Raw genomic sequence first — 27578 nt, 5'->3', positions numbered from 1 at the left:
AGTAGTGTCAAACGGGCTTTCTTCTACTGACTCTGGGATGATTTGTTCTTTTCTTCCTTTGCTCCCCTTCCCTAAAGTGATAAGGATATTAGAATTCAAGATGTGCTGATTCTCACTAAGTGTGTAGACTACATAGGCTGGCATTTGAGAGAGGTTTTTCTTTGCCTAGGAGAATTGGTGTTTGGATAAATGAAAAGGACAGGCTAATGAGATGTCAGGAAAGACTGGTCATCTTAGTTCACTTTGTTTTGCTGTATCAGAATATCACTGACTGAGTAGTTTATAATGAGCCAAAATTAATTGACTTGCAGGTCTAGGGTCTGCAAATCCAAAATCAAGGTGTTGGTGAGGAACTTCTTGCTACATTAGCCATCTGGAAGACAGTTTGTGATGGACCAGGAAGGACACAGAAAAGAACAAGAGGAGACAAAGCAAATGGCTTGTCATTCTCTTTTTTCTGCCTATTTCTTAGAAATGTTCGAATTTCAAGTGCTTTGAGATGTTTCTGACATCTTCCTGTTAACAATTTCTAGTTTAAAATATCACGGAGAGTATAACTTCAAGTTTTTACATTATGTGTGTGCCTATGTCTGTGTCTCTGTGTATCTGTGTCTCCCTGTGTGTATGTCTGTTTCTATACTTTTGTTTCTATAGTCTGTGGCTGTTTGTCTATGTCTCTGATGTGTGTGTGTGTGTGTGTGTGTGTGTGTCTGTCTGTCTGTCTGTCTGTGTCTCTGTCTGTGCCTGTACCTTTCTGTAAGTGGTGTGTGCCTTCTTCAGCCATTCCTCACCTTACTTTTTAGATAGGATCTTTCTCTAACCATGGTTGTGGTTTACTGATTTGATAGACAATATGCCAGCAAGCTCCAGAGATCCACCTGCCTCTGTCCAGAGCTGGGTTAACAGACTTGCATCCCTATACCTAGCCTTTTTATTCAATTGGATCTTCAGGCTTGTTAGTAATCTTTGTATTACAGTCTAGAATGTGTCTTACGTTGGCAAATGGTTTCATATACACATTGAAATAATGAATATTCAGCTATTGTTGGATGAGTGCTCTGTAATTGTCAAATCAGTGCATGAAAACACCAGCTCACTTTTATTGTCTGGTTTTGTATGCAACAAGATTTCTTTTTGCCACTTCTGTGGATACTCAGGAGAATTTCAGTTTCCAATGATAACTGATGGTTTGTCCCCTCCTCTTTTCAGACATATCACTGTTTTGTCTTGTGTGTTTTGATGCTCATTTGTTAGATACATTACATATTTGATATTGTTATGCTTTTGTACAAAGTTATCTTGTCCTCATAACATAATATCCATCTGTATCCTGAGAACTTCTTCTAACTGATGTTAATGTGGACATTTCAAGTATGTGTTAGTGTTTATGTATTTATATCTATCACATATTATCTGTCATGTATTTCTGTCAGGCCTCTTCCAATTAATCTGTGTTTTACCTATTTATTATAACGAAAAGTCTACAATGAAATCAAATTGCTTCATTAAAAGTCTTATTAACAATATGTCTTTTAATTATTGTTTAGGCATATAATATTTAATATAAACCTTAACACATATGGATTCTGTCTATCCTTTCATGACCATATTTCTGTTAGTTTCCTTGTTTTTATCCATCTTATTTTCTTCTCTCCTCTTTTGTTTTTTGGGGGGGAATTTATTATTTATACTATTACAATTTTGCTGTAGTATGAACACTTAACACTAGATGTGCCTAGCTGATCAATTGCAGGTGTTACAGCATTGTTTCTTTCTATACATGCAACACATGACAAGTCAGATCTCAAGAAGCCATCCACTTCTCTTCCCTAATGACTGCATTCCTACCTTTTGCTGACTCCTCTTCTACCCTATCCTTCAAACCTTGGTAACCACAATTCTAGCCTTTGATCTTAGGAATTTAACTATTTAAGGTTCTTCTTGTAAGTGTTTAGTGTTTGTCTTCTTGTGCCTGATTTTGTTTGTTTGTTTTGTTTACCTAACAAATCCTCTAGATCCATCCATGTTGTGATATATTGCAGAACTCCCTTCTTCTGGGTTGAATAGCATCCGATCACCTATTGTATTTTAGCAATATTGTGACTTTTTGTTGATTTCTTTTAATGGCAGTCCAATAAATTAAAGCATAGTATAGTATCACTTTGCTAATGTCCTTAGAGTCAATGTTTCATCATTGCCCTAGCTCCTCTATGTTGCAATTAGATATCTGTACCTACATTGAAAAATCTTCTCAGGAATATAATAATTGGTTTTTCCCATGTATGTTTACATGTTCACATTTCTATAGTACACACAAGTATGTAGGCATATGTACAAGCATGTTCCTATGTGTATATGTTTATGTATATGTGCATATATGTGGTGTGAACGTTCAGAGCTCTTGTTGGAAATCTTCCTCGATAATTTCTGAGTTTTTCTTTTCAATTTTCTGTGTCAGGCTCTATCTCTCTGAACTTGTAGCATGCTGGCTACCAGCTTGTTTGGGATCCTCTGTCTCCATAATTCTAGGATTACAGGTAGCTGCCATATGTGCCCTAGCCATTACATGGGTGATAGGTAATTGAACGATGATTATCTTTGTAGGGTTGTTATTGCCGTGACAAAATATCATGACCAAAAGGCAAGTTGAGAGGAAAGGGTTTATTGGGCTTACATTTCCACACTGGAGTCATTTCTGAAGGAAGGCAGGACAGGAAATTAACAGAACAGGAACTTGGAGGTAGGACCTGGTGCAAAGGCTGTGGAGGGGAGCTGTCTGCTTGTCTTGTAGAACCCAGGACTACCAGCCCATAGATGGCACCACCCACAATGGGCTGCTCCCTCCCCAATCGATTGATAATCAAGAAAATACCCAATAGCTGTATCTTATAGAAGCATTTTCTCAACTGAGATTCCTTCCCTTCAGATAACTCCAGCTTGTGTCAAGTTGACTTAAAACTGTCTAGCACACTGGTCTTCTCCCATGTGTAGCAAACACTGTCTGTGGAGATACCCTCATACCCTAATGATTATCTGAACCTTCTGTGCACTGGCCTGCCTGTATTGTGCTTTGCAGCTTCAAGTCTTTTGTTGTTTTGGCAGGATATTTGGAATAAGGCCACAAATCTCAGCTAATCTGTGGCTGGCCGTACTGTAGTTCTCTTTGGGACCACTCCTTCTATACTCATCTTCCAATGCCTCCCCCCTTTTTTTGAGACAGGATCACACTCTGTAGCCCTGACTCTCCCAGAACACACTATGTAAACCAGGTTGGTCTTGAACTCACACTCGATCCACCTGTCTCTGCCTCCTGAGTGCTAGGAGCAAAGACATGAACCCAATGTAACCTCAATGGCCTGTCTGGAAGAGTGGCAGTCTTGTGGCTTGTTTTTCAATGCATATGTTACCACACTGAGCATCAGAGTCAGCTTGCTGATGAGCCCTGGAGTTAGAAACAATCTTGTAGCCTTATTTTCCTATATATTTCTGTCTGCAATATCTGTACGACTTCGGGGTTTCATGGGCCCCTTATCCTCCTCTTGGCAATTTTCTAGCCAGGATTGAGGTTTATTAACCTTATTCTCCTGTGCACATCTCATGTTGTAGGAAGAGACAGAGAAAAATAAATATTAACAGGTGACGGGAAAGTACCGTGTATATGTAAATAAAGTACTGTTGGCCAATAGGAAAGCAAGATAGGTGGGACTAGGAATTTAGGAGGATTCTGGGATATGCAGTGAAGGGAGCCTTCGCCATGTGATTCCCGGGAGGAGGGGACACAAGTCTGTGTTCTCAGGAAGCTAAGTCCTTATAAAAATGTATATTGGTAATTATGGGTCAATAATTAAGTCAGAGCTAGCCAATGAGAAACAATAGCAAATATCTAACAGCTTCATAATTAATATAGTTTCCTGTGTGTTATTTGGGGGTTCAGGGCCCAGGCGGCAGGCCAAAAGAATAAGCATTACGAATAGGAGTTCATGACACTCTGTTGGAACCCCAGCTCCTTATAGCTATGGGGCCAGTTCTCAGTCCTTGGAGAAACAAGTGCCTAAGTATCTCTAGAGACACTCTTTTGTTGAGGTCTCTACTTCAGACACTGGATGGGCAGTGACCCTGGGAAAGGATGAGAAAATGTAAGAGGAGAGAAGGCTAGGAAATCCTTTCTCAGTCTTCAATCTTCACCTATACCCTTGGTTATACTTAATACCCACGAATAAGTCTTGGACTGACTCACAGTCTAAATCACTAGATATGAAAGGGGGGGAGCTGATAAGCTTTGGATTCTTATTTTTTCTTTTTTAGTTACTTTTTTCTTTTATTTAAATTAGAAACAATCTTGTTTTACATGTCAATCCCAGTTCTCTCTCCCTTCCAACCTCCCCTGCCCCCGACTGAGCCCCTATCCCATCCCCTTTCCGCTCCCCAGGGAGGGTGAAGCTTTCCATGGGGGATCTTCAAAGTCTGTCACATCATTTGGATCAAGGCCTAGGTCCACCCTCCCCCCACTCCTTGTGTCTAGGCTGAGAGTGTATCCATCTATGGGGAATGGGCTCCCAAAGTTCATTCATACACTAGGGACAAATACTGATCCACTACCAAAGGCCCCATAGACTGCCCAGGCCTCCTAACTGACACCCACATTCAGGGGGTCTGGGTCAGTCCTATGGTGGTTTCCCAGTATGGAGTCCATGAGCTCCCCCTTGTTTCTGTGGGTTTCTCCAGCCTTGTCTTGACCCCTCTGCTCATCTCTTCTCCCTCTCTGCAACTGGATTCCAGGAGTTCGGCTAAGTTCTTAGCAGTGGGTGTCAGCTTCTGCTTCCATCAGCTACTGGATGAAGGCTCATGTTGATCTTTTTGTGATGGGTTACCTCACTCAGGGTGGTTTCTTCCAGTTCCATCCATTTGCCTGTGAATTTCACGATTCCATTTTTCCCCTGCTGAGTAGCACTCCATTGTGTAAATGTACCACATTTTCTCTATCCACTCTTCAGTTGAGGGGCATCTAGGTTGCTTCCAGGTTCTGGCTATTACAAATAATGCTGCTGTGAACATAGTTGAACAGCTGCCCTTGTATGAATGTCCATCCTTTGGGTATATGCCTAAGAATGGAATTGCTGGGTCTTGAGGTAGACTGATTCCCGTTTTCCCGAGGAACCACCATACTGATTTCCAAAGTGGCTGTATGAGTTTGCACTTCCAGAAGCAGTAAAGGAGTGTTACCCTTTCTCTACATCCTCATCACAATCCCTGACTTCAAACTCTATTACAGAGCTATCGTACTGAAAACAGCTTGGTTTTGGTACAAAAATAGACAGGTAAATCAATGGAATAGAAGTGAAAAACCCTGCTATTAACCCACACACCTTCGAGCACCTGATTTTTGACAAAGAAGCCAAAATTATACATTGGAAAAAAAGAAAGAATCTTCAACCAATGGTGCTGGCATGACTGGATGCTAGCATGTAGAAGACTGCAGATAGATTCATATCTATTGCCATGCACAAAACCTAAGTCCAAATGGATCAAAGACCTCAACATAAACCCTGCCACATTAAACCTCTTAGAAAAGAAAGTGGGAGGTATCCTTGAATGAATTGGTACAGGAGACCACTTCCTGAACATAACACCAGTAGCACAGACACTGAGATCAACAATTAACAAATGGGATCTCCTGAAACTGAGAAGCTTCTCTGTAAGGCAAAGGACACAGTCAACAAGACAAAAATGCAGTCCACAGAATGGGAAAAGATATTCACTAATCCCACATCTGACAGAGGGCTGATCTCCAAAATGTACAAAGAACTGAGGAAGCTAGTCTCCAAAACACCAAATAATCCAATTAAAAACATTGGGTACAGAACTAAATAGAGAATTCTCAATAGAAGAGTCTAAAGTGGCTGACACACACATAAGAAAGTGCTCACCATCCTATGCACATCTCCAGGTTTTACAGATGCAATAAGAAGGATGGTGTCTCAGTTAGGGTTTCTATTGCTGTGATTAAACAATGTAACCAAAAACAAATTGGGAATGTAAGGGTTTATTCTGGCTTACAATTCTCAGGTCCATTGTACAGGGAATACAAGCCAGGGACCTTGAGGCAGGAACTGAAGCAGAGCAATGAGGGAGTGCTGCTCTCTGGCTTCCTATTCATGGCTTGTTGAGCCTACTTCTTCAAAGCATCCAGGACCACCAGCCCAGGAGTGGCCCCACCCACTATGAGCTGGGTCCCCTGCATCGATCATCAATCAAGAAAATGCACCACAGGCTTGCCCACAGGTCAGTCTAACAGGGCACTTTCTTAGTAGTGGTTCCTTCTTCCAAAATGACTTAGTTTGTTACAAGCTGACATAAAACAAGCAGTCGGGGTTGTATGTGTTTTGCTTCATCTTGCTTGAGGTGCCAACCTGGGAATAATGTGAATGTTATTGAGAACCCTCTATGAGAACTGTCTGGGAGACCATACAAGGTCGATAAGGACAAGTTGGCAATGCGTCCTGGAGTAATGACTCCTGTAAATGACTCCTGTATTTAAATAGCGATGCTTCTTTATAGTGAAATAAAGCATTGTGACCATTGTATCTGTTCAAAACATATAAAACAAGAGGCAGAATGTAGGGCCACCTTGTCCAAATGGTGCCAAGAAAACAGAACTTTGCTGTCACTCCACTGAATCTAGTTGATCAGCAAGTCTCTCACACATAAGAAATTTGTTTTGTTTATTCTCTCTGTTTGGTTAATATGCATGAAATAAATACTAATAACTTTCCATCTTAAATGCAAATCTGCCATCTTCATTGGACCTAGTTATGAGAAAGAGGACATTCTATAAACATGGACTGGATATTTCTGCTTTCATGTGTGTGTGAGTCTGAGACACAGTGAAGCTAAAGGCAGGGAGGGCTATGGAATCGTTGGGAACACAGTATCTTGGAACAAGGTAAACCTGGCTGCATTGTCCAGAAGAGGTTTCTGAGTCTAAGATCTCAGAGAGAGAGGCTGGCAGGAAACCTGGCTGTATCCAGGGCACAGTGGTTCAACAAATGTGGGTTCCTCCCTACTGCTATCCTTCCCACAAGAGACGTCCTCCCCGGCATAATTTATACCCTTTGGCTCCTCTTTAACTCTGAAATTTCCAGCAAGGATGCTGCTTAGCGCCAAAGCCGCAGTGGTCCTTGTGATGTGGTTCCTCTGTGAAGAAGGACCCGAGGAGCGTTTCACACAGGCACCAAGTGGCCAGATGGCAGCAGCTGATCCACTCTGCATGTGACTCTCATTCGGTCCCTGGTGGATGCTCCTCATGACATGTGAGTCAGTTCACTTCACAGGTGCTGTCCTTTACTGCCCGCATGATGAGTCACCCTGTTCTGTCAGGAAAGGGGGAGTTCAAATGTCATGAACATCTACACCAAACTTGAAGCCGATTTTAGCTGCAGGTCAACTTATGAGAATCAAAGTCACCTTGCTAATCAAAATGATGGCCTGGCCCTTAAGCACATCATCTTGTTACTAAGGAAGACATAAACTAAGGCTGCTCAGTCAGTGTGCATGCAGAGGGACCACCCTAAGCAGGCAAACAAAGGTATGGTACCCACTCCATTCTTGTTGCTTGTCAATGGATGTGTGCACTTATGCCCCAGAAGTCTCACCTTGACTATTGCTGCCTCTTCAGTTTGTAGGCAACTGCTAGTCCGTTCCTTGTCCCTTAGTTGAACTAATGATCTGTGCCTAATTAGTCCCTACTTCCAGTCCTACTTACTCAGGGTAAGATGATCTACTTTGATTTCTGCATGAAAGGTCTCTGTCCAAAGAAACAAGGAGAAATTATAATCAGCTCCATCCTGTTCCTAAATCTAAATCCTGCAGATTCCACCTTCCCAATGGGAGGGCTATGTCCTCCATTCTATCCACAACTTAGGAGAACTTGATTAAGATTTTTTGACACTTTGGATGCTGAGCTTTTTTATGGAGCTAGTGACTTGTTATGTGACATCCTCTTGCAGTACTGAGCAGGGCAGAAAGCACAGCTGTCACTCAGTCCCTCAATCACAAAAGGAATGGTCACCATTCTACAGGGTACTGTTACTAAACTGTGACACAGGATGAGTTCACTAAATGCATTTGTGAGTCATGATATTTTCTACCAGCAATGGCTTTCATGCACAGTATCCAACGGCAGGTCTAGAAACATGTACCTGGTTCATGCCTTCAAAGAGGTAATTACCCACAAGGACCCTGGAGATCCTATCTATTCTGTGCTCTGTTAGTCTCACCATTTATGTTTCCTTTCTGTCCTTTAGGGTTGATGAATAAACATGCAGTAAAAACTTCCCTACAGAAAAGTGTTAGAGTTTCAGTCACTCACATCTAATAAAATAAAGTCACACTTAATCTGATTGTGCACACACACATACACACACATAGGATGCATTCATACACAGTACAAAACAGGCTTGCAGACAGAGTGGACAGTCCATAGCCATACAGGAACAGCTGTCCCTGCTGACTCTGCTCAAGCTACTTGGAGACTCTCAGGCATCGTGAGCTGAGTGCGTGCAGAGGTCTGGAGTATCACACATTCTCTCTGTGTCCATTCCAGGCACTCGGACCCTAAACCATGGCCACTGCTTCATTCCACCACCTGTCATGCTTGCTTGGTACAGAGAGGACAACTCGGTTTTCTACCAGCCTGATCCGTAATCGAGTTCTGCCCATCAGCACCTCTTCTGGTTGCTGGAGAGGAGCAGGTTCTGGGTCCCGTGGCTATTCCCTGAGCTGGGTACCCCTCCTTGTGGTTTCTCTCTTGTCAGGTCTTGTTCTGGGGAAAACCTCCTGGGGATAATTCTGAGTCGATCGCACATAAACCTGTTGGAGTTCTTCACAGGCATGTGGTAACATATCTGAGTCCAGAACCTGGAACTGGGTTGGACCGATTTCAAGCCTTTCCATGTGACAGTGGGAAGAACCCGAAGAGCCTTTTTGACTAGATATGGTAGAGATTCTGGCACTTGGAAAGAACAGAACTTAATTAAAATTAACTTCAGTGTCTGATCAACCAAGGCAAGGTTCACTGCTGCTTGTAGTTCAAAGACACAGGGTCCGTTGACATAGCTGGGACTCAGGATAAATATTCCTCTTCGGCTTTTCTTAATGATGCTCACAATATCATCTGCATACACTGGAAACAAATACATTAATGACTTTCTATCAATATCATTAAAACTTGAGTCACAACAACTTTGACCCTCCAAGAGATGCCTGCTGGGTTTCTTCTAAGTTGGCTACTCTTGGGCAAAGAGATTAAAGAGGGGAGTTTCTTCTGCCACCTTTATTGTCATCACTCTGGACTGTTGAAGATAGTCACCAGTACCCAGAGACTGTCCCCTACTCAGTCTCCCTAAACCACCATCCAAACCATCTAAGTCACAGTGGAGCATGACTGAGGGATACGGTATATCCCAGCTTGATACTGTATATCCCAGCTTGATACTGTATATCCCAGGCTGATACAGTGTATCCCAGCTTGATACGGTATATCCCAGGCTGATACGGTATATCCCAGGCTAATACAGTATATCCCAGGCTGATACGGTATATCCCAGGCTATTACAGTATATCCCAGGCTGATACGGTATACCCCAGGCTGATACAGTATATCCCAGGCTGATACGGTATATCCCAGGCTAATACAGTATATCCCAGGCTGATACGGTATACCCCAGGCTGATACAGTGTATCCCAGCTTGATATGGTATATCCCAGGCTGATACGGTATACCCCAGGCAACTTGTAGAAGTATCTGAGGCAGGGAAGGCTAGCAGGCCATTTGAGGCCTGGATGCTTCATGGGTTACTTCCAGCTGACCATCCTGCTGCACCTCATGCTGAGAATTTGAAGAGTAAAATTCTAGAAGCTAGGATGAGGTTTGAGATGAGGCAGATTATTTCCCACAAAGAATCCAAGAAAAAAAAAACTTTGAAACCTTTGCCCTGGATGGCCTTTCCAGAGCCTTCTATTATTTATTATTCTCCTAAAAATAGGTATTTTTAGAAGACATGAGTGTGACTCTAGAACACACTTTTCTGTATTCTTGCCCAAGATGATCTAATGTCTTTTTTTAAAAATCCCACAGAAGATGCATATCACACAGGAGAAGTGATAGAAAAAGCTTTGAGCTACAGTGCTCTAATTGGTTTCTCGAAAGGGTACACCTACCTCCTCCTGGGGTCACATCCCTTTCAAGCAAACACAGGGTGTATCCATATTTGTTTTCTAGCACTTCTGGGAAAAGATTCAAGGCCAAGTGTTCCTCACTCAGTGGTCCAGTGGCTTCGCTCTCGAGAGAGCTCTGGTTTGCATAAGATATAAAGGCATCAAACTCCTTCTTGTCTGAGGAAAAAGAACAGACGCATAGCCAGTGTTCTTTCTTTTTCTTAACTAACATGGTATGTACAGACAGTCAGCGCATATGCTAAATGGATAAGAAATGAGATTTGGGACCCTTACAAAAATGAATTAAAAACAAAACCAGCAGATGTATCCATTTTAAAATCACACCGCCCGAGTGGTTTTGATTGTCCATGTAAAACCCAATGATTAATTTATGAAGCGCCCCTGTGTCTTCCCTGGGGATAGATCAAACAGCGGGGGCCTCCCATGATTGAATCACGTGTGATCGGGAGGGCGCCTTTCTTTGCATCTGCAGTGTTTCTGGCTCATTAGTTAGACATCAAAGAGGAGTATGCTCCATTAAAGCATGATAATAACCAGAAAGCTAAGATCAGAACCTCGAATCCATCCGAGGGATGACGGCACACTTAAAGTCGTGCACCAGGAACTGTGGGCTCAGTCAAGAGTGGACGCATGCGTAGTGGAAGTCCAGTAAGATAACACACAGGTGATCCCTATCACTTAGCTACCACAATATTGCAGTGCATCACATTCCTCCCATGTACAGTGATGCTGTTGTGGTCCACTATGTGCTTGGCATACAGAAGTATAGCAGTGCAACCATGCCCAGTATGTAATGCATGACAATCTATAACTGAGTGACCGGCCTAAACATTTACCGTAGCATACTTGTCATCATGTAGAATAATGCCTGCTTCTAAACAGTGTTTGCTCTAATTAGAGTGATCACCAGCAGCAGCCTCCCTCACATATCTGGTGTGTATCAAGTCTCTTGATTGGATAATTTTGCTCTTCTACTTAATTGAATGTTGGTTGTTTTGCTCATCATAAACCTAGGAACATTCGGGATACATCTCTATACATCTACATAAATAGCACACGTGTGTGTAGTAATAGACGTATATACACATACTTTCCAGAGAGCCCACAGCCTAGTGTGTGGTTGGCTATAAGATCTAGATTTATACAGCATTTTGTTTCTACACAGAAAGGTAGCCTAGAGGATATATTTGTCCCTAAGTGGCACATAACAGTGCTTGTATCTGAATCTGGGGGTGTAGGGTGAGGTCAGAGGAGGCTCCCCAGCTGTCAAGGGTTACATGACGTAAAGCATATGCTATGCTACAGTCTCTGGCTCTTACCCAGCCTCCCCCCTCTATATTTGAGAAGCTACATTTATAGACATTGTTTTAGGATACTGTGAAGGGTTTATGTGTTCCTGTCAGGCAGGCAAGTAATGAGCCATGCTAAAAAACTATCTAGAAAAGACAAACAAAAACAAAAACAAAAACTCCACAAGTTAACTTGCAGGCTTTGGGATGGAGTTTATATTGCAGCCCGTTTCATAACCTCCACACACAGTGTTGTTACAGGTAACTAGTATCCCAGAATGTTTGGCTGTGTACTTGCCCAGTGTGGATTCAATGAGAGGCCTTAGGCACTGCCATCCACAAGGAAAACCAAACACTGAGACTCAAGACAGGGGTACAGAGTAAAAGTTCCAGAAGCTGCTTTGTGAAGTACTTGATTGCCCATATAGGAAGGAGGAAGTTTAGGGGATGTGACCTGCAGGTAAGTGCTGATGTCTTTATGTGTAACACACCGTGGCTGCCTCTATTCCATCCATTATCTTTAAAAAAAAGCAAAAAACAAAAAAACCCAAGGTTTTTCTATTATAAAACAGATACAGTTATTTAGTAATTAAATTACGGAATGTGCTTTTAGAGGACCTGCTTATATCCTTCTAACACTATTTCTTTCTAAATTAAATTTAAATAGTCACAAACTCTTGGGCTTCAATTTTGTGGGCAAACATCAGTCTGAACAGCAGAGGGCACTAAATCACCATGCTTGAAAACCCAATTACTGCATAGTTAAAAAACAAAATGGGAAAGGACAAATTTGAGTATTTCCCGGTCAACTGACTCTTCTTCAAAAACTCTAGACTCTTAAGATAAAAAGCATTTTAGTGAAAGAAGCGAGGAATCACCTGGGCAGATTGATTACGCATTTGTTCCATTCAAATTAACAGGCTAATTGACCAAGCTAAAATTCTGAAAATACTCTTTGCTTAATGATTTCAAAGGATGCTATCGATAATTAATCTAAAGAAAGCTATGACATATGCATTTGTCTCCTGCTTTCTTAGCTTGGTTCTGGGTGATTCTTTTTGTTTTCTGGTGTGAGGAGTTGAATCTGGCACATGCTTTACTTCCCTTTCTGGGTGAGGTTACTTCCTCCTGTAGAAGCCACTGGCCTCCAGAGTAGCCTCCCAGGGAGACAGTGTTTCCCTCTGACACCCAGCAGGGAGTGCTTCTGCTCCAAGCACTGTAAATATGCTCATGTGAGGTTTTCCACAGCCAGCAAAGGTTAAAGCAGTCATCTAGTCCCTTACAACACTAATGAGTCTTGTGGGTAAATTAACAGAAACTTCATCAGCATTAATGGGACTTGTATTTTGTACAACTTCCCAATCGTTTGGGACAAATCCCTGGCCTGAAATGTCTTTTTATCACGTGACAATAACACAGATGACGGATTTCATGAAGCCAGCCTATGTATATTTAAGGCCGAGATACAAGCATTTCTAGTGGTCTAATCTGTAGATCTGGCTTCATTCTTCTCTGCCTAAGGAGGCTGTGAGAATGGCAAAGGTCAACACACAGGCAAGGCATGAACTCCAGTCCTTAAACTGAGTTCCTATACACTAAGGTGATGGCGTTGTCCTTCTGTATATGTTTATCTTATTGGTTGATGAATAAAACACTGTTGGCGAATAGGGTAGCAAGACAGGCAGGTCTAGGAGATGTAGAGGATTCTGGGAAGTATAGGCAGAGAGAAGTCATCATGTGATCCCAGAAAGAGAGGACACAAGTTAGACATACTCCAGTAAGAGAAGACCATGTAGAAATACATAGATTAGGAGTTACGGGTTAATAATTGAGACACAGCTAGCCAGTTAAGAAGCCCTAGTCAATGGCCAAGAGTATTACAAGTAACATAGCGTCCATGTGTGTTCATTTGGGGCTGATGTGTCTGTGGGACCAGGCTGGCAGGAAGAACCATCCTTAACACAAAGGCATCATTCTAAATGCATGCCATGCCTAACCCCAGTGAGCTCACACACTATCCTCCACCTACTGCTGTGACAGTCCTGTTTCATGGATGAGGAACCTAAAACACAGAACTGTCACTTGCCTATTAGGTCAGATTAGTTAGCAGCAAGAATACTTTCCAGCCCCACAAATCTCACAAAAGCATCTTCTACAAGGTTCCTGGAAAGTAGAATGGACTAGAATTGTTTCTTCAGTCTTCTCTGGTGTAAAGCCAGAGCTGGAAGAAGACATCAAACCTGAGAGATAAGAAGCCACACATCGGGCATTAGCTCCCTCTGGTTCCCCTCTCACGTGCTCAGCCATCATGAGGCATGTGAAATAATACCTAAGACAACTCTTAAGAAAAGAAAGCCAATGGGTAGGAAGTAACATGTGTCTTGTCACTAAGTCAGAGAATAGCATATTGGGTGATCTTACCCCTCAGAGTCTCGTCCTTGCTCTTGTAGGCTCGGCACAGTAGGACGATTTCAATCCAGTACCAGTAGAGAAAGGCCGCTGCTACCAGAATGCCCACCAGCATCATGGCTGTGCCAAAGAGGATGTAGACAAACACCACTGAGGGAAACAGATCTGTGAGCCAGCACATCTGGACCATCATGCCCCATTATGCAGTAAAAACCACGGCTGCTGCCTATAATCACCTTGCATCTGAGGTCATCTTATGTCTGGATGGAACTGTCCACAACAACTTTGAGAGCCAAGGGGCATGGGAAGCTCCTGGTGGGATGACCTTCAACACTTAGCTGTTTTACTTACTTTTATATCTATAAGGTACAGATCTACACAGATCATTTGTACCTCTCCCATTGCCTATTATAAATTATCATCTTATATTTTCATCCTCGCCAAAATCTAAACATGCCTAGACTGGAAATTACATCAGCTTCACTCTGACTCGTGTGATTCATCTTATAAATAAGAGATCTAGAGAGAACAGCCATTGATACAGTAAACTTATTGAAGGTCAAGCGTGAGTATCGTCACCCTATGGCTCAAAGACATCTACACTTGCATGATTGTGCTACAGTCGTCCACTGAGTGAGTGAAAGACTGATGCCAACCTCATCTATGAACATCTTGCTAAGGAGCAATCTGTTCCTCTGAGGGCATTTCTACTAGCTGTTAGCATGTTCGCTACAAGCCAGCAAAGGCAACCAAGAAAGAGAGCGATGTCTGAATACTGACCCTGCTGAAGTAGGAGTGGGTGGGGCTGGAGATTCTCACAAGTACCAGCAGAATGAATGAGTGAATTGAGTGCATGTGTGAATGAAGGAGTGAATGGATGGGTGATGGAACTGAGTAACTATGTGAGCAGTGGGAGAGTTGAGTAAAAGGTGTTTTCATGGACAGATTAGTAGTAGTTAGGAAGCTGAGGTCAAAATCGGTTGTATGGCCATGGTCAAGGCCTTAACTGAGTTAGCATAGCAAGTGTCTGGCAAGTGTGAGTTGCAAACACTGCCTCTCCTCTTTGGGAAAATGTCCCCCCCTCTTTCACAAAGAGCAGTTATCAATCTTTAGGATCAAAGTTCTAGGCTTACCCCCTTCCTTCTTCCTCAGTTGGATGGTCCTTGTTGTGTTCCCAATGGAGTTCTGGGCAAAGCAAACAAACTTTCTGCTAAGATCTCTTTGAGTGACTTCTCTCAGGAAGATAGTGTGCTCGATGACATTGTTCTTGTAGTTGGATTGAATGCTACGAAAGGAGGGGAAAATTGCATCCCTACTTAGTGGCATCATCTGTCAATCATCCAGTTGTGCTTGGAAGACTGACAAAGAGCTGGTGAGATTTACCATGAGAAGACAGTGGAGGAGCAGGGAGAGATGGAGGAGGCTCTCATTCTTGATCAACTGATGGACTCTGCTAAAGATTTACACTAAGGTGTAAGTTACTTGCACCCTCATCTGAACTTTCCTCTAAGAACTCCCCCCTGGGAATGCAGAATCCCCCAAAATGTAAAGATAATATCAGTCTGTAAAGTATTTGCTTCCTAAGCATGAAGGCTTAATTTCAATTCCCCAGAACCCATGTAAAAAACTAGGCAAGGGAATATGTATTTGTAACCCCCCCCCATTGGGAGAGCTTAGTCAGCAAAAGACTCTGACCTGCCCCCAATACCCATACACACTGCCACCACTGCAGCTGCCACCACCACCACCACCAAAAAGCAAAGTTAGTAGCATTTGAAGAACTCCTAGTCTTCATATTCAGGTGCACACATGTGTATACATACCTATACACACACACACACACACACACACACACACACACACGCACGCACGCACGCGCACGCACACACTTGAGTGCAATCAAACACATGCACATACAGCTAATTTCTCTTGCAGTTTGCTGTCAGGTACTTCACTGGACACTGACTATGAATTCTCCATTCTCTTCCTTTCTCCCTGCACACAAACCCTAGGTGTCACAATGTGAACATCCTAACTTGGTAGCATCAGGGCCAAGGCCCAAAGGATAGATGAGCAGTACTGGGTCACAGTGGTGACACCATCCTGTGGCGTGTCTGGATTCCAGCCTGGCTCCCAGCTCTCTGCCAATCTTCCCTGCTGAGAGAATTGTGATTCTCCCCCACGCATTCCGTTCCTATGTCTAAAATTGTGTCATCCCTTTGTCACATTAAGGAACAGTGTTCAAGTGAGTGTTTTAGGTTATCCTGTGAGTCTACAGATAGCCGGAGAATGTTTCCTGCCTGTCACACATTGTGATGCACATGTGGCTTCTACTACATCTGTCCCTTACAGAGACCTTGCAAAGTGGAAGTTTTACAGCCACAGAAAATACCCATTGGGGATGGGGCTTCACAGAGGACCCAGGCCACTTCCTGGGAAACCAATTGAAATCTGCAGGCGGGTGACTGGAGAGCATCTGCCTTCCATGCTTGTTGGGCACAGACTCACACAGCGTCAGTGTAAGATCCAATGGATTCCTCGGTGTTAGAACTTCTTTCTAAATTTCAGTTTCTTTAGTAAATCTTCCCTTTACTCTTTATCTGTGGTTTTCAAAGTACACATTTGTTCAGTGAGATATTTTTTAAAAAACCTAGAGGGAATGGGGGCTGGAGAGATGGCTCAGCTGTTAAGAGCTGGTTGTTCTTCTAGAGGTCCTGGGTTCAGTTCCCAGCAGGCACATGGGGACTCACAACCATCTGTAGTTGGATCTGAGGCCTTTTCTATAATAAAGGCATACATGCCCATAGAGTGCTGATACATAAAATAAATAGATACAATCTTTTTTTAAAAAGCTAGAGGGAACTTTCTGTAGACCCTGATTTTGGGTCCCAAGTGGAAATGAGAGGACACATCTTCTAGTGACATGTCTAACTAGTTATGATGGGACCCCAGCTCTCTCACCTAGAACTAAAGACTCGTTTTCCTAGACTTGGATGACTTGTCTCTGAACTTTCCTTTCAACTGGTCAAGTTCTCCCATAAAATTTTAAGTTTTGCCACCTTCAATAAAGATTCATTATTGGAGTGTTTGCATCCATTTCTGATGCATAATTGATATGCATGTGTTTCTGTCTTTGATGTGTGAATGTATAAACTCTGATTAACAGTTTTGTTATATGCTCATAAAAAATTCCAGGTTTTATGTTAGTCACAGACAACAATAAGCAAAGTCTAATTATCATAAAATGTTGCAGCTGCTGGTACTCTAAGACAAGCATTTCCCTTCTGAAGCTCCACCCCATGTCAGCTGTGACACCAACTCTCCTTTGTCAGAATCTGTGTTACGGTGCCACTTCTGTAACAACTGGATGAAGGCACAGGGGAAAACTGGGTGGGGCAGGAAGCACCCTTGCCCATCTGTTGAAAGTGCTACTTCTAGTCAAGCGTTCTGAGTGTATCCATCTACTGGTTTACCTTAGTTTTTAAAACAATGACATTTTAAATCCCTTTGTGAGCAGAGGACGTGCACTGGTAATCTTACTAGATGTCCTGGCACCCAAAGAGAGACACAGAGAGAGGCAGAGAGAGAAACAAAGAAAGAAAGAAGCAAAGAAAGAAACAAAGAAAGTCAAAAAGAAAGAACTTTGGCTGTGGTTGATTCAGTGGGTAGACTGCTGACTGAGCATTCATGAGGTTCTGGGTTAGATCCCAAGCACCACATACAGAGAGTGTGGTGATACAATCCTGTATTTACAGCACTTAAGAAGTTCAAGTTTATCCTTGTCTACATAGAGTTTGAGGCCAGTTTGAAATACACAAAGCCCTGTCTCAAAAAATTAAAAAACTAAATTAAATTAAAAACATGTTAACACAGTCTAGGGTGTTATAAACCACCGTGCAAAGGTCATAGTGTATGTAGCATAGGCAAGATGGTCCCAACATTACTAAGTGATACAGTCTTAGGGGAGGGACCATTATTGTATATTGTTCAATCATTGACTAACTGCTATGCATGCCTAGTTCAGTTTATGGTTGCATAAGAAATGGAGAGCCTGAAAGTTTTAAACTAATATGATAGATGAGACATAGATAGATAGATAGATAGATAGATAGATAGATAGATGATAGATAGATAGATAGATGGATAGATACAATTCATGTATTTTTATTTTCACCACAATGTTAATTCAATGTATTTTAGCAATTTCTAAAGGTTTGAAAGCATCTAGCTTGGGTTGCAATGACTAAAGTTCACTAGCTTTTTCTTACCGTTTCTCCTCAAATACTTTGACTTCCCACTCCTGAGTAGATTCTTTGACATACCACTTTACTACAGGCTGGAAGTCTCTTTGGAAGCCAAATTGGACTTTGCAGGGTAGAGTCAAAGACTTTCCTGAAAATGCAGAGGTCGGGGAAACAGGAAGGAAGCGTGTCAGAGTGCCGATGTGACAGGAAGAGGAGAGGCTGCATTGGGATGCAGACAGGTTCGTGGCAGTGGGTACCAGTTGTAACCAAGCATCAACACATCCCACCTAGCAACACACCTCCTTCTGGCCAGCGTGTGTATCTCAACTGAGTAGCTATGTCCTTAACAGGAGGATTTCACGATCGTATCACCATGGAAAAGTTGGAGCTCTGTGAACAGCCCACTCATCAAAAAGATCATCCTACTAATCGATGCTTACATATTGAATGAACAAATGTCATGAGGTTACCATGCACAAAAATTCCTGAAGGGGAAAAAACCCCACACACTTATTCTGAACCTTCCACAAGGCTAAGTGATTGTCAGGGCCTCAATGATGTCGGGAGTGTTAGAATATTCTAGGTTCAAAGCCTTGTCATAATTTATCCCAGGCTTTGTTGTCCTCCTTGACAGTCATTCCTTGATTAGCTTTGTAGCTGACTTTACGTCCTTGTGAATATTAGGGTGTGTTAGATTTTTTTAAAGGAATGTGTTACCTTAACAAACCACTGTCTTCCATCAACAAAAATGCTAAAACTGTGGGGTGACAGCCCTTGGGACTATAGCTCAGGTCTCCCCCTGGGCTGTAACCTGGGTGACAGAGCTCTCACCCAGTGTACTTGGAAAGTGTCTTAATTTATTATTTCCTTTTTCTGTTGCCATGGAACTGTTTCCCCACCAGGACATGGGCTTGGGGTAGGTAACCCAAATCTGTGTTCCAGGGTCCCAGTCACTCCTACCTCTCTTGCCACCTTTGAGGTAAGAACTGGGCTTCCCTGACAACATTGCTTTATGGAGGAAACTATTTAGATTCTCAGCTGTTCTCCCGCTCACTGCACCATGGGTGAGCCCTGCATGCTACTGAACACCCTCCCTTTGCCTACCACCGCTGTGAGGATTGTCCTCCACGTTGAGATGACTTCTGGACAGATAGGTAGAGAATCCATTAGAAAATTCCTCTTTGGATCTTAATCTCTTCCCACAAGCAATGCATTAAAATTCACTGGTACCTTACACAACTTGTCTGTATATTTTTTTTGTCTTTTCTTTTTTTTTATTTTCCAGTTTAAATTTAGATAAGAAACGAGGTTGCTTCACAAGTCAGTTCCAGGTCCCTCTCCCATTCCCTCCCCTCCTCCCGTGCCCTCCCCCCACCCCCCCACCCCGTTATCCCCTCATTCCCCCAGGGAGGGTGAGGCCCTCCATGGGGGTGTCCATAGTCTGTCATTTCATATAGGGCAGGGCCTAGACCCTTCCCCAAGAGTTCAGGGTGAGAGTACACCTCACATCGTTCTATGGGAGTCCAAAGTCCTATTTTTAATGAATTGCTTTTCTTTCCATTCTCCTGTTTTTCCTCTTGACCAGCTCTAACCCCAGAACGGGCCACTACCGCCACCTACTGGCAATACAATGAAATAACAATTTGTTTACAATTCTTTGCACAAAAACTAAATCTTCCTTTAGCATTTGAAATGATAAATGTTGCACGGAAACACCACAATTTGCTCTATGATATAAAATTTCTGCTTGGCTATGTGTAAAGCAATAAATGGTCGAATTTGACAAAAATAATAAAAGGCAGTCAGATGAAAGTCAATTTCTCCTTTTCCCCAGAAGAAGGCGTCATTTTGGAATACATTTGAGCAAGAGATGCAGTGCTGTAATTTTCCTAATGAACGGCTCAAGTGTCATATTCATAAGAGTTAATGCTAACTTTATAAATTCATACACACAAACTAAATGGAAATATATGCACATATATGCATGTATGTACACTTTTTTCCTGGGAAGAATTTAAAAACTGTTTATCTTGTTTAGTTCTCCAGGCACTGAATATGTTTCCTCACTCTATCTCAATGCAAGATCAGCATTCGACAGTGAGGGGCAGATCTATCGACTGGGGCTTAGAAGGTGACAAAAGCTGGGACCAAGTCAAGGTTTACGGCCAATACTTACTTGAAAGCCTAATGGCCCTTTATGTCACACTTTGATCTATTCCCTGAAGCACAGGGTCATCAGGTATGCTACTATCCAGCAACTTACCGAGCTCTACTTCCAGAGTGTCTGTGATGGGATCCAGAATGTCCGGTTTTAGATTGATGTCTGTAACTGAAAGATGAAAACAAAAATTGCCCTTTGCGTTAAGAAATCTGAAGACCTGCTTGCTGAAGATTTGGGAGTATCCACTCAAAACTGATTTAAGTTTCTAGTGCTCTGTTTCTTTGTTTGCTCATTTTACCCAGAATGCATAAATCTGGGAATTGGGATTGTCACTCAGAAAGTTGCTTCTTTGGGGCTGGAGCGATAGCTTTGTCAGTACAGTGCTGGCCACACATGCCCAAGGATCTGAGTTTGATCCATGGAACCAAGCAGGTAGCTGGGGCTTGCCAGCTGGCCAGCCTAGCCCACATGGGTAGTGTGAAACTCTGTGTCAACAGAAATGATGGATTATACCTGAGACATAAAACCCAAGTTTGTCCTCTGGCCTACACACACACAACTACATACTCACACACCCCTACAGTTACAACCCCCCACACCCACACTTGAGACTTACGTCTCTGTCTGTGTCAGCTAGCTACGAGATTTCTCCTTGTTGCCATTTGACTGAGTCACCAGCCAAGAGGGACAACCTGCCCAAGGAACTGAGATTCAAAACTACCCACCCCTCAACCTTAAACTCGTGGTTTAGCTTAGACGGGAGGGGCATCTAGCCTCTGATTTTACTCTGCCTTTTTCTTTCCCGCCACAGAAATTCAAAGGCTCCTCCATTGTTTTGCCTTCTTCTGAAGTTATTCTGTCTCCAGGGAAAGTAGCAGCATCCGCTGACAGCATCTATGACTCTCACTTCTCACTGGCTTCCTCATCTACCCCGTCCCTCTTGTGCCATCAGCACCCCCACTTCTCACCGCATCCTCCTGATGATCTTGGCCTCCAAAGGCATTTTGCTCGCACACCATAAACTTCTCCCTTCCCCAGACGCTGATGTGCGTTTCACGGAGATCTTGCTCCTCCTCCTCCTCCTCCTTCTCTCTCTCTCTCTCTCTCTCTCTCTCTCTCTCTCTCTCTCTCTCTCTCTCTCTCTCTCTCTCTCTCTCTTTCCCCACGTGGCAAACAGCCCAGGGCTCAGTCCCAGAACCCCTCTTCACACTCTGACAGTCTCACACTCTCATCTCCAGCCCTGGCATCTCCATCATTGGCCTAAACACCCCCTCTTCATCGCCAGCACTATGACTGAAGTCCTTCCATGTTGGTATTTACTGTCCTCCTTAGACTTTTCTCCTCTTCTTTGTCTTCCATGCTTATTAAACGGAGCTAGCATTTACTGATTGACCCCCTTAGAAACTAGAATGTCCGTGTTCTGTTTTTTTCATTTGTCTTGTAAAGCGCACCCTGTTCTGTTGACTCAGAAACTCCATTCCTTCCTCTTCCGGGGGCACCGTTTGCTTCTGTCAATCAAGCTTGCTGACCCCACCTGCCTTCACCTTGTTCAATATCAGTAGAAGACATCTCAACGTTGACTCTCCTCTTTGACTTTTCCTATTCCCATACCCCAAATTCTCACAGAAGCATTTCTTGTGTATTTCTAGGCCCATCCCTTTCAATTCATAACCTTTGCTGTGCCCCTACTGGAAGTTGCCTGAATCAACAATGTCTCCCCTGCCTCCATACTCAATCTCAAATATACTGCTTCTTCTTGTTAGATCTAGCCTGGACACAAGTCTCTTCATGATTCTTGCAGTACTGGGTGGTCTCCTAGTGTCCCTTGGATAAAACTCCAAACTTGTCAGAAGCAGTAACACATACCTATGATCCCAGCACTAAGGAGTTTTTTGATCACAAGTTTGAGGCCAGCTTAGGCTTCATGTGAATGATAGTCTAGCCTGGTATACACAGGGAGATCTTGTCTCCGAAAAACGGAAACAAATGAATGAGCACAAAAATCTCCATACATAATGAAGACTGAAACAAAAACTTGAAACTCTAGCTTAGAGTATAAAGTAGGCCCTGATCTCAGAGTCCCACTCCCCACCCTGTTCTCTGACCTTCTCTTCTTCATCTGCATCCTGTTTTTTTTTCTCATGATTTTTGGATGTCAATTAGCTTTTGTCTCTACAAGAATGAATGGTACCATCCACCCCTCTCTTCCCGGTAGAGTGAATGTCATTGTTCATTCTTCTTTTCCCAGTGGTCTTGCTTGGATTCGCTTCACCAGTGTCAGACCTGGTGGACCTCACACATGACCACTGCTCCTTCTTCTCCTTCTGCACTGGGAAATGACCTCCTGCTTTCTGTCTTTCTGACCCATAAAATAGCCAGTTCTTAGAAGTCAGAGAACATCTCTGGGCACTAATCCTTAATCCAAATTTACCACAGAAGCTTGGTATCTTTGGTATCTATTCTATAGGTATATGGAGGAAAATCATTAAATGAGAAGGACGGGCCACAGTGACGGACAGGAATGAATGCCCTTGATGTGATAACCTTCAAGAGGAAGAGGAAAGTGAATCCCATCACTGAGAACTTAGGGGTCAGTGGATGGCTGAGTAAAAGCACATTTGAATGTCACTTGCTGGAGATAGTGATGCTAGAGTGTGCTGTACACAGAACTTCTCCACTCAGGAGCACCCTCTTACACAATAAAGCCATGGGAAGAGCAGGGACTGGGAATAAGCAGAAGTGTCTCCATCTTAACGCACTCCAACTGGACTGCATCTTGCAATAAGGAAACCAGAAGTACACTTCATTAGAGTTTTCACTGAGAACAGAGTCAGACATCCTGTTGCTTTTTGGTACAAGCACAAATGACTCATTCTGTTATGTTTTAACCCCAGAAGCCAGGGCTAAATGGCTTACAACTAGCATTTAGCTGTGCTGTTATTTGTAGATCGGGTAAAAATGACCCAAGCAAAGAGCTGTGGAAGGGAGACTCAATCCAAAAGGGTAGCAAATACAGGATGAGAGGTTTAACTTCCCTGTTAATCAGGGAACAATTAATTAGGAGGAAAAAACAAACTACTTTCTACCAATCAAAACATCTCATACCTTCCCCTAAATTTTTTTTAGGAATATTGAAAATTTGCTCATCATTAATAAGGGGTGTGAACTGGCATGCATTACCTTAATATAATACTGTGTGTTTTAGGTGTAAAAGGCAGTATTGTATTTTATCAATGGATAAAATGGGTTTGCACATGTATCGGAAAACACAAAAGCAGAAATGCTAAGCATCTAGATCAGTGGTTCTCAACCTGTGGGTCATGACCCTTTGGGGTCAAATGACTCTTTCATGGGGGTCACTTAAGACCATCGAAAAACACCAATATTTGCCTTATGATTTGTAACAACGAAATTACACTTTATGGTTGAGTGTCACTGCAACATGAGGAACTGTATTGAAGGGTGGCAGCATTAGGATGGTTGAGAAACACTGATTTAGTCTCTAAACTATGGATGCCTCTTGGAAGGGGATTGGGGCCCAGATCTCAAGCTGTAGCAGCAATCAATGTTCCTTTTTTAAAAAATAAAAGAACATGATGGGGGAAGTCCTGTGTATATGTCAATAAAGCACTGTTGGCCAATAGGAAAGCAAGATAGGTGAGACGAGGAGTCCAGGAGGACTCTGGGTAGGAGAAACACAGGGAGTCAAGATGTAACCGCCATAGGGGTAAGAAGCCCGGAAACTTTTCTCTGATAAGAGAAATACTTAGATTAACAATTTTGGGATAAATATTTAAGTCAGAGCTAGCCAGCAAGAAACAAGCAAGGCCAACAACTTCATAATTAATATAGCCTCCTTTGTGTTTATTTGGGACTGATGCGGTTCTGGAACCAGGCTGGCAGGAAGGCTTCTCTTTATAAGAACACGATTTTAAACATGTGGAAAAACATTGACACATTTTAAATAGGCCTATGAATGCCATTTCTTGTTTCAAGTATGAAATATCTAATACATGTTTAAATTATAAAATATTTAATGCATATTAAAATTTATTGCAAAAAGAAACCAGAGGGAAAGGAATAGATACTCCAGCTTGTGACAACATGAACATGACCCAGAACTGAGTCTCTTTGTGGGATTGAACCTCAGTTTTTGCCAACACACAGCCTTTTAAGGGTTGCCAGCCGCTAAATATCTCTTTTCTTCTCTAAAGGGAAATAATTACTTAACCAAAGGAAGAGGATTTTCACTGGTCAGCCAGAGTTCAGAAAAAGCCTCACTTACCAATGGTTCTCACTTGAACCACAGCTCGGACTGTCCAGGAGCTCACATTATCCGACTGAGTGTAATCGCACACATACAAGCCCTGGTAAGAGTCATAAATGGCACCCAACTTAATGATGCTGTTCTTATACTCAGGCAGGAGTCTTCCATCCTAGTCCAAAAGACAAGAATTGATCACCTTTCTGCAACCTCAGAGTTTTTATTAATATTCATTTTCACACATAAGAAAAGCTTCACAAATTCAAATCATGGAACACAGTTTGAAACACAGGTATCCCGTAGAATGAAGATACACTCTAGTGTAACAGTCTGAGGTCGCACAAGTGGCATTTCCTGACACTGTAAAAAAGCTGACTCCAATCAGCTTACAAAGCGCTACGGACTTAGTGTTTCCATAGCATGACTCAGTGGTGCAAGAGGATTTTAGACTGTCCAGTGTTCTCAGGAATGATGCCTAACTTAAATTTAACTAAATTATGTGCTCCTGTGATTAAGAATGGCAATGCAAGTGTGTTCACATGCGTGTGCGTATGTACATGCGTGTATAAATGCACCTTGAGAAACTTAATAGGTTTTAGGTAAAAGCAATCTATAAATTACTCTCATTCAGTAAATTTAACTTGAATGTAAGAACTAGGTGTGATGGCCAACACCTTTCACCCCAGCACTCAGGAGGCAGAGACAGGTGGATCTCTGATTTCAAGGCCAGCCTGGTTGACAAAGCAAGTTCCCAGGGCAGCCAGGGCTACACAGAGAAACCCTGTCTCGAAAAACAAAAACAAACAGATATTTATTTTGAATATAAAATTAAATTGTAAATAAAACACACCAAGTAAATAAACTGGACTATGTAATGATCAATAAGGGTAACTGCAGGAAGGCAGATCTCTGCAATTAAAATGAAGAAGAGAACAAGGACCTGGTAGTGGGTAACAGGCCTCACTCATAGCTATGGAATGTAGTCAGTAAGCTAGGACCTGTTAATGAGGACAGGTTTTACACATAGCTAGGGAGTGTAATCAGTAAACTTCAGCTGTGTGGGGGAATTTGTTCCCAGTAAAAATGTTCAGATAGTGTTAAACTGTGGGAAGCAAATTCCAAGTTTGTTGCAGAAAGGAATAAGCTACAGGAAGAATCCACAGCAAGAAACAGCCGCTTCATTCACAGGACTATAAGGCCAAATACAACCTTTGTACTGGTTTTATCCATCAGAATAATTCTTAATTCTTCTGAGTTATCTCATGATATGATAGCTGTATAATCCCTGTGTGACTTGCATCTTGTAGCAAATTGCAGAGATAGATATAGAGAATGCTAAGAAACCGTCATTTGACTCTGAACTCAGTAAGAACTGTCTCTTAGGATCCTTCAGTGAATGCATTTGCTTTTCAGATGATGTCTGATGACGGCCATAGCTCCTCAAGGACCCAGCTGGTCTCATTCTCCACTACCACCCCTTTGTACACCTGTCTGTCCCGGAGGAGGCATGCTCTATGGGATCCCTGGATTTGCAAGCCCTCCACTGCTTCACCAGAGCACAGGCTGCAGCTCCAGCCACAGCTCCAACAGGACTCAGGTTTTGGTAACAAAATCATCACTTGTTTCTAGAAGAACTGCCACCCCACATATCCAGGATCTTGGAGGCAAACAGAAGTTCGGGCACTGCCTTTTTACAGTAAGTGAGCCATGGGACGCATCCTTGTCTATAGCTAGTTGTTGAGCGCAGTCGTTGTTTCTAGGTAACTAATAATCCTGGGTAGGTGGAAAGGAATAAACGCCGTCCCCGCCCCTCAGCAGACTCTAGGTCTCCAGGCCCTGAGTCTCCGGCTTTTCTGTCACGCTATATAGAGTACTCGGGGACTACTTGTCAGCATATCTCCGCTCACATGTAATGGGGCTGACTCGTTGAGTCTTTGCAGAGTTCTGAAGAATAGAGAGGAACCAGTTAAAGCGAAAGCCACTTTAATATGACATAAAGTGTAAAGTGAAGTATGGGCGGTCATGGGAAATGAGGCCAAGGTGGACTCTGGATGTGTTTGATACTTGTTTCTGTACTAAAACAGCTTCGTTAAGGGTGTGTGAATTTAGGAATGCACAATGTAAGGATTTCAAACAGGAGAGTCTCGTGACAAAAGACATTTTAAGAAAAGTGGCAAGCAGCTGGCTATGGAGCTCACAGAGAGTGAAGTACAGATGAGTTCAAACCACCTTCCTATCACCAGGGGTTAGCACACAGTAGGGACTCCATCAATGTCTGTGGAAGGATGGTTATCACTGCTCTACTGCAGCCTAACTCATATATAATGTTTCCGTGCTAAGTGACCTTCTAGCTTCCCATGAGTACCAAGAGCAGATCTCTTACAACTATAATCAGAAGAAAAGAAATACTAGAAATGAGAAAATTGTGAGAACCCATTCTCTACATAGACTGTAAGCTTTTCTTTTATGTATGATCATATGTGGTTATCATTCATTCATAAACCTTCCACACACCGCTGCCTCACACATCAGGCCACCTGCTGTGACCTTCAATATTTCTCTCAGCTCTCCCAAAGGGGCCAAATATCTCTGCTGCTTCCTGGTGGAGGGTTCACCACCTCCCTCAGGGTCCTTTAGGAATACATGGCTCTTTCTTCGGAAGCTTGAGTGTTGTCTGTGGTATAACCTCCTTAGTAAAGCGCTCACCTAAAGAACAATCTGTCTCAGTGTGCCTCTTTCATGGACCACATCTCCTCTTTCTCCCCATGTGACCTATCCCTTGTCCAAAGGAGTCTCTGATTTGGGATTTGCATGGATTTGGTTTTTCATTTTACAAATGAGAAGACAAATACGTTAGAGTTTAAATGAAAGTCAGCATGAGAACGCCTAGTAAATGAGAGAACTGAATATAAAACATAGTTTTTCTGACTAAGAGTTTCATTTACTGATTGAGGAATTTCCCTTCCATTGGCAGT

The 27578-nt window shown here is 42.7% G+C and overlaps 1 protein-coding gene across 1 annotated transcript in view; it reads right to left on the bottom strand.

The window, feature by feature from the left end:
- Positions 1-6027: 6027 nt before the first annotated feature.
- LOC101826458 (interleukin 18 receptor accessory protein) overlaps positions 6028-27578 on the bottom strand; it is a 33790-nt gene continuing 12239 nt past the window's right edge. Inside the window, exons 8-14 of the mRNA XM_040729516.1 lie at positions 24625-24775; positions 20442-20507; positions 18203-18326; positions 15068-15219; positions 13947-14084; positions 10219-10392; positions 6028-9181 (exon numbers count right to left, since the gene is read on the bottom strand). Of these exons, the coding sequence (XP_040585450.1) occupies positions 8718-9181; positions 10219-10392; positions 13947-14084; positions 15068-15219; positions 18203-18326; positions 20442-20507; positions 24625-24775 (1269 nt within the window). The 3' untranslated portion in view covers positions 6028-8717. The remainder of the gene's footprint in view (positions 9182-10218; positions 10393-13946; positions 14085-15067; positions 15220-18202; positions 18327-20441; positions 20508-24624; positions 24776-27578) is intronic.

Source organism: Mesocricetus auratus, unplaced genomic scaffold (genome assembly GCF_017639785.1).
Source record: "Mesocricetus auratus isolate SY011 unplaced genomic scaffold, BCM_Maur_2.0 Super-Scaffold_100021, whole genome shotgun sequence".
In the NCBI taxonomy this organism is placed as follows: Eukaryota; Metazoa; Chordata; class Mammalia; order Rodentia; family Cricetidae; genus Mesocricetus; species Mesocricetus auratus.
Note: the sequence above shows the minus strand (reverse complement) of the source record. Positions and strands in the feature narration are given on the sequence as shown.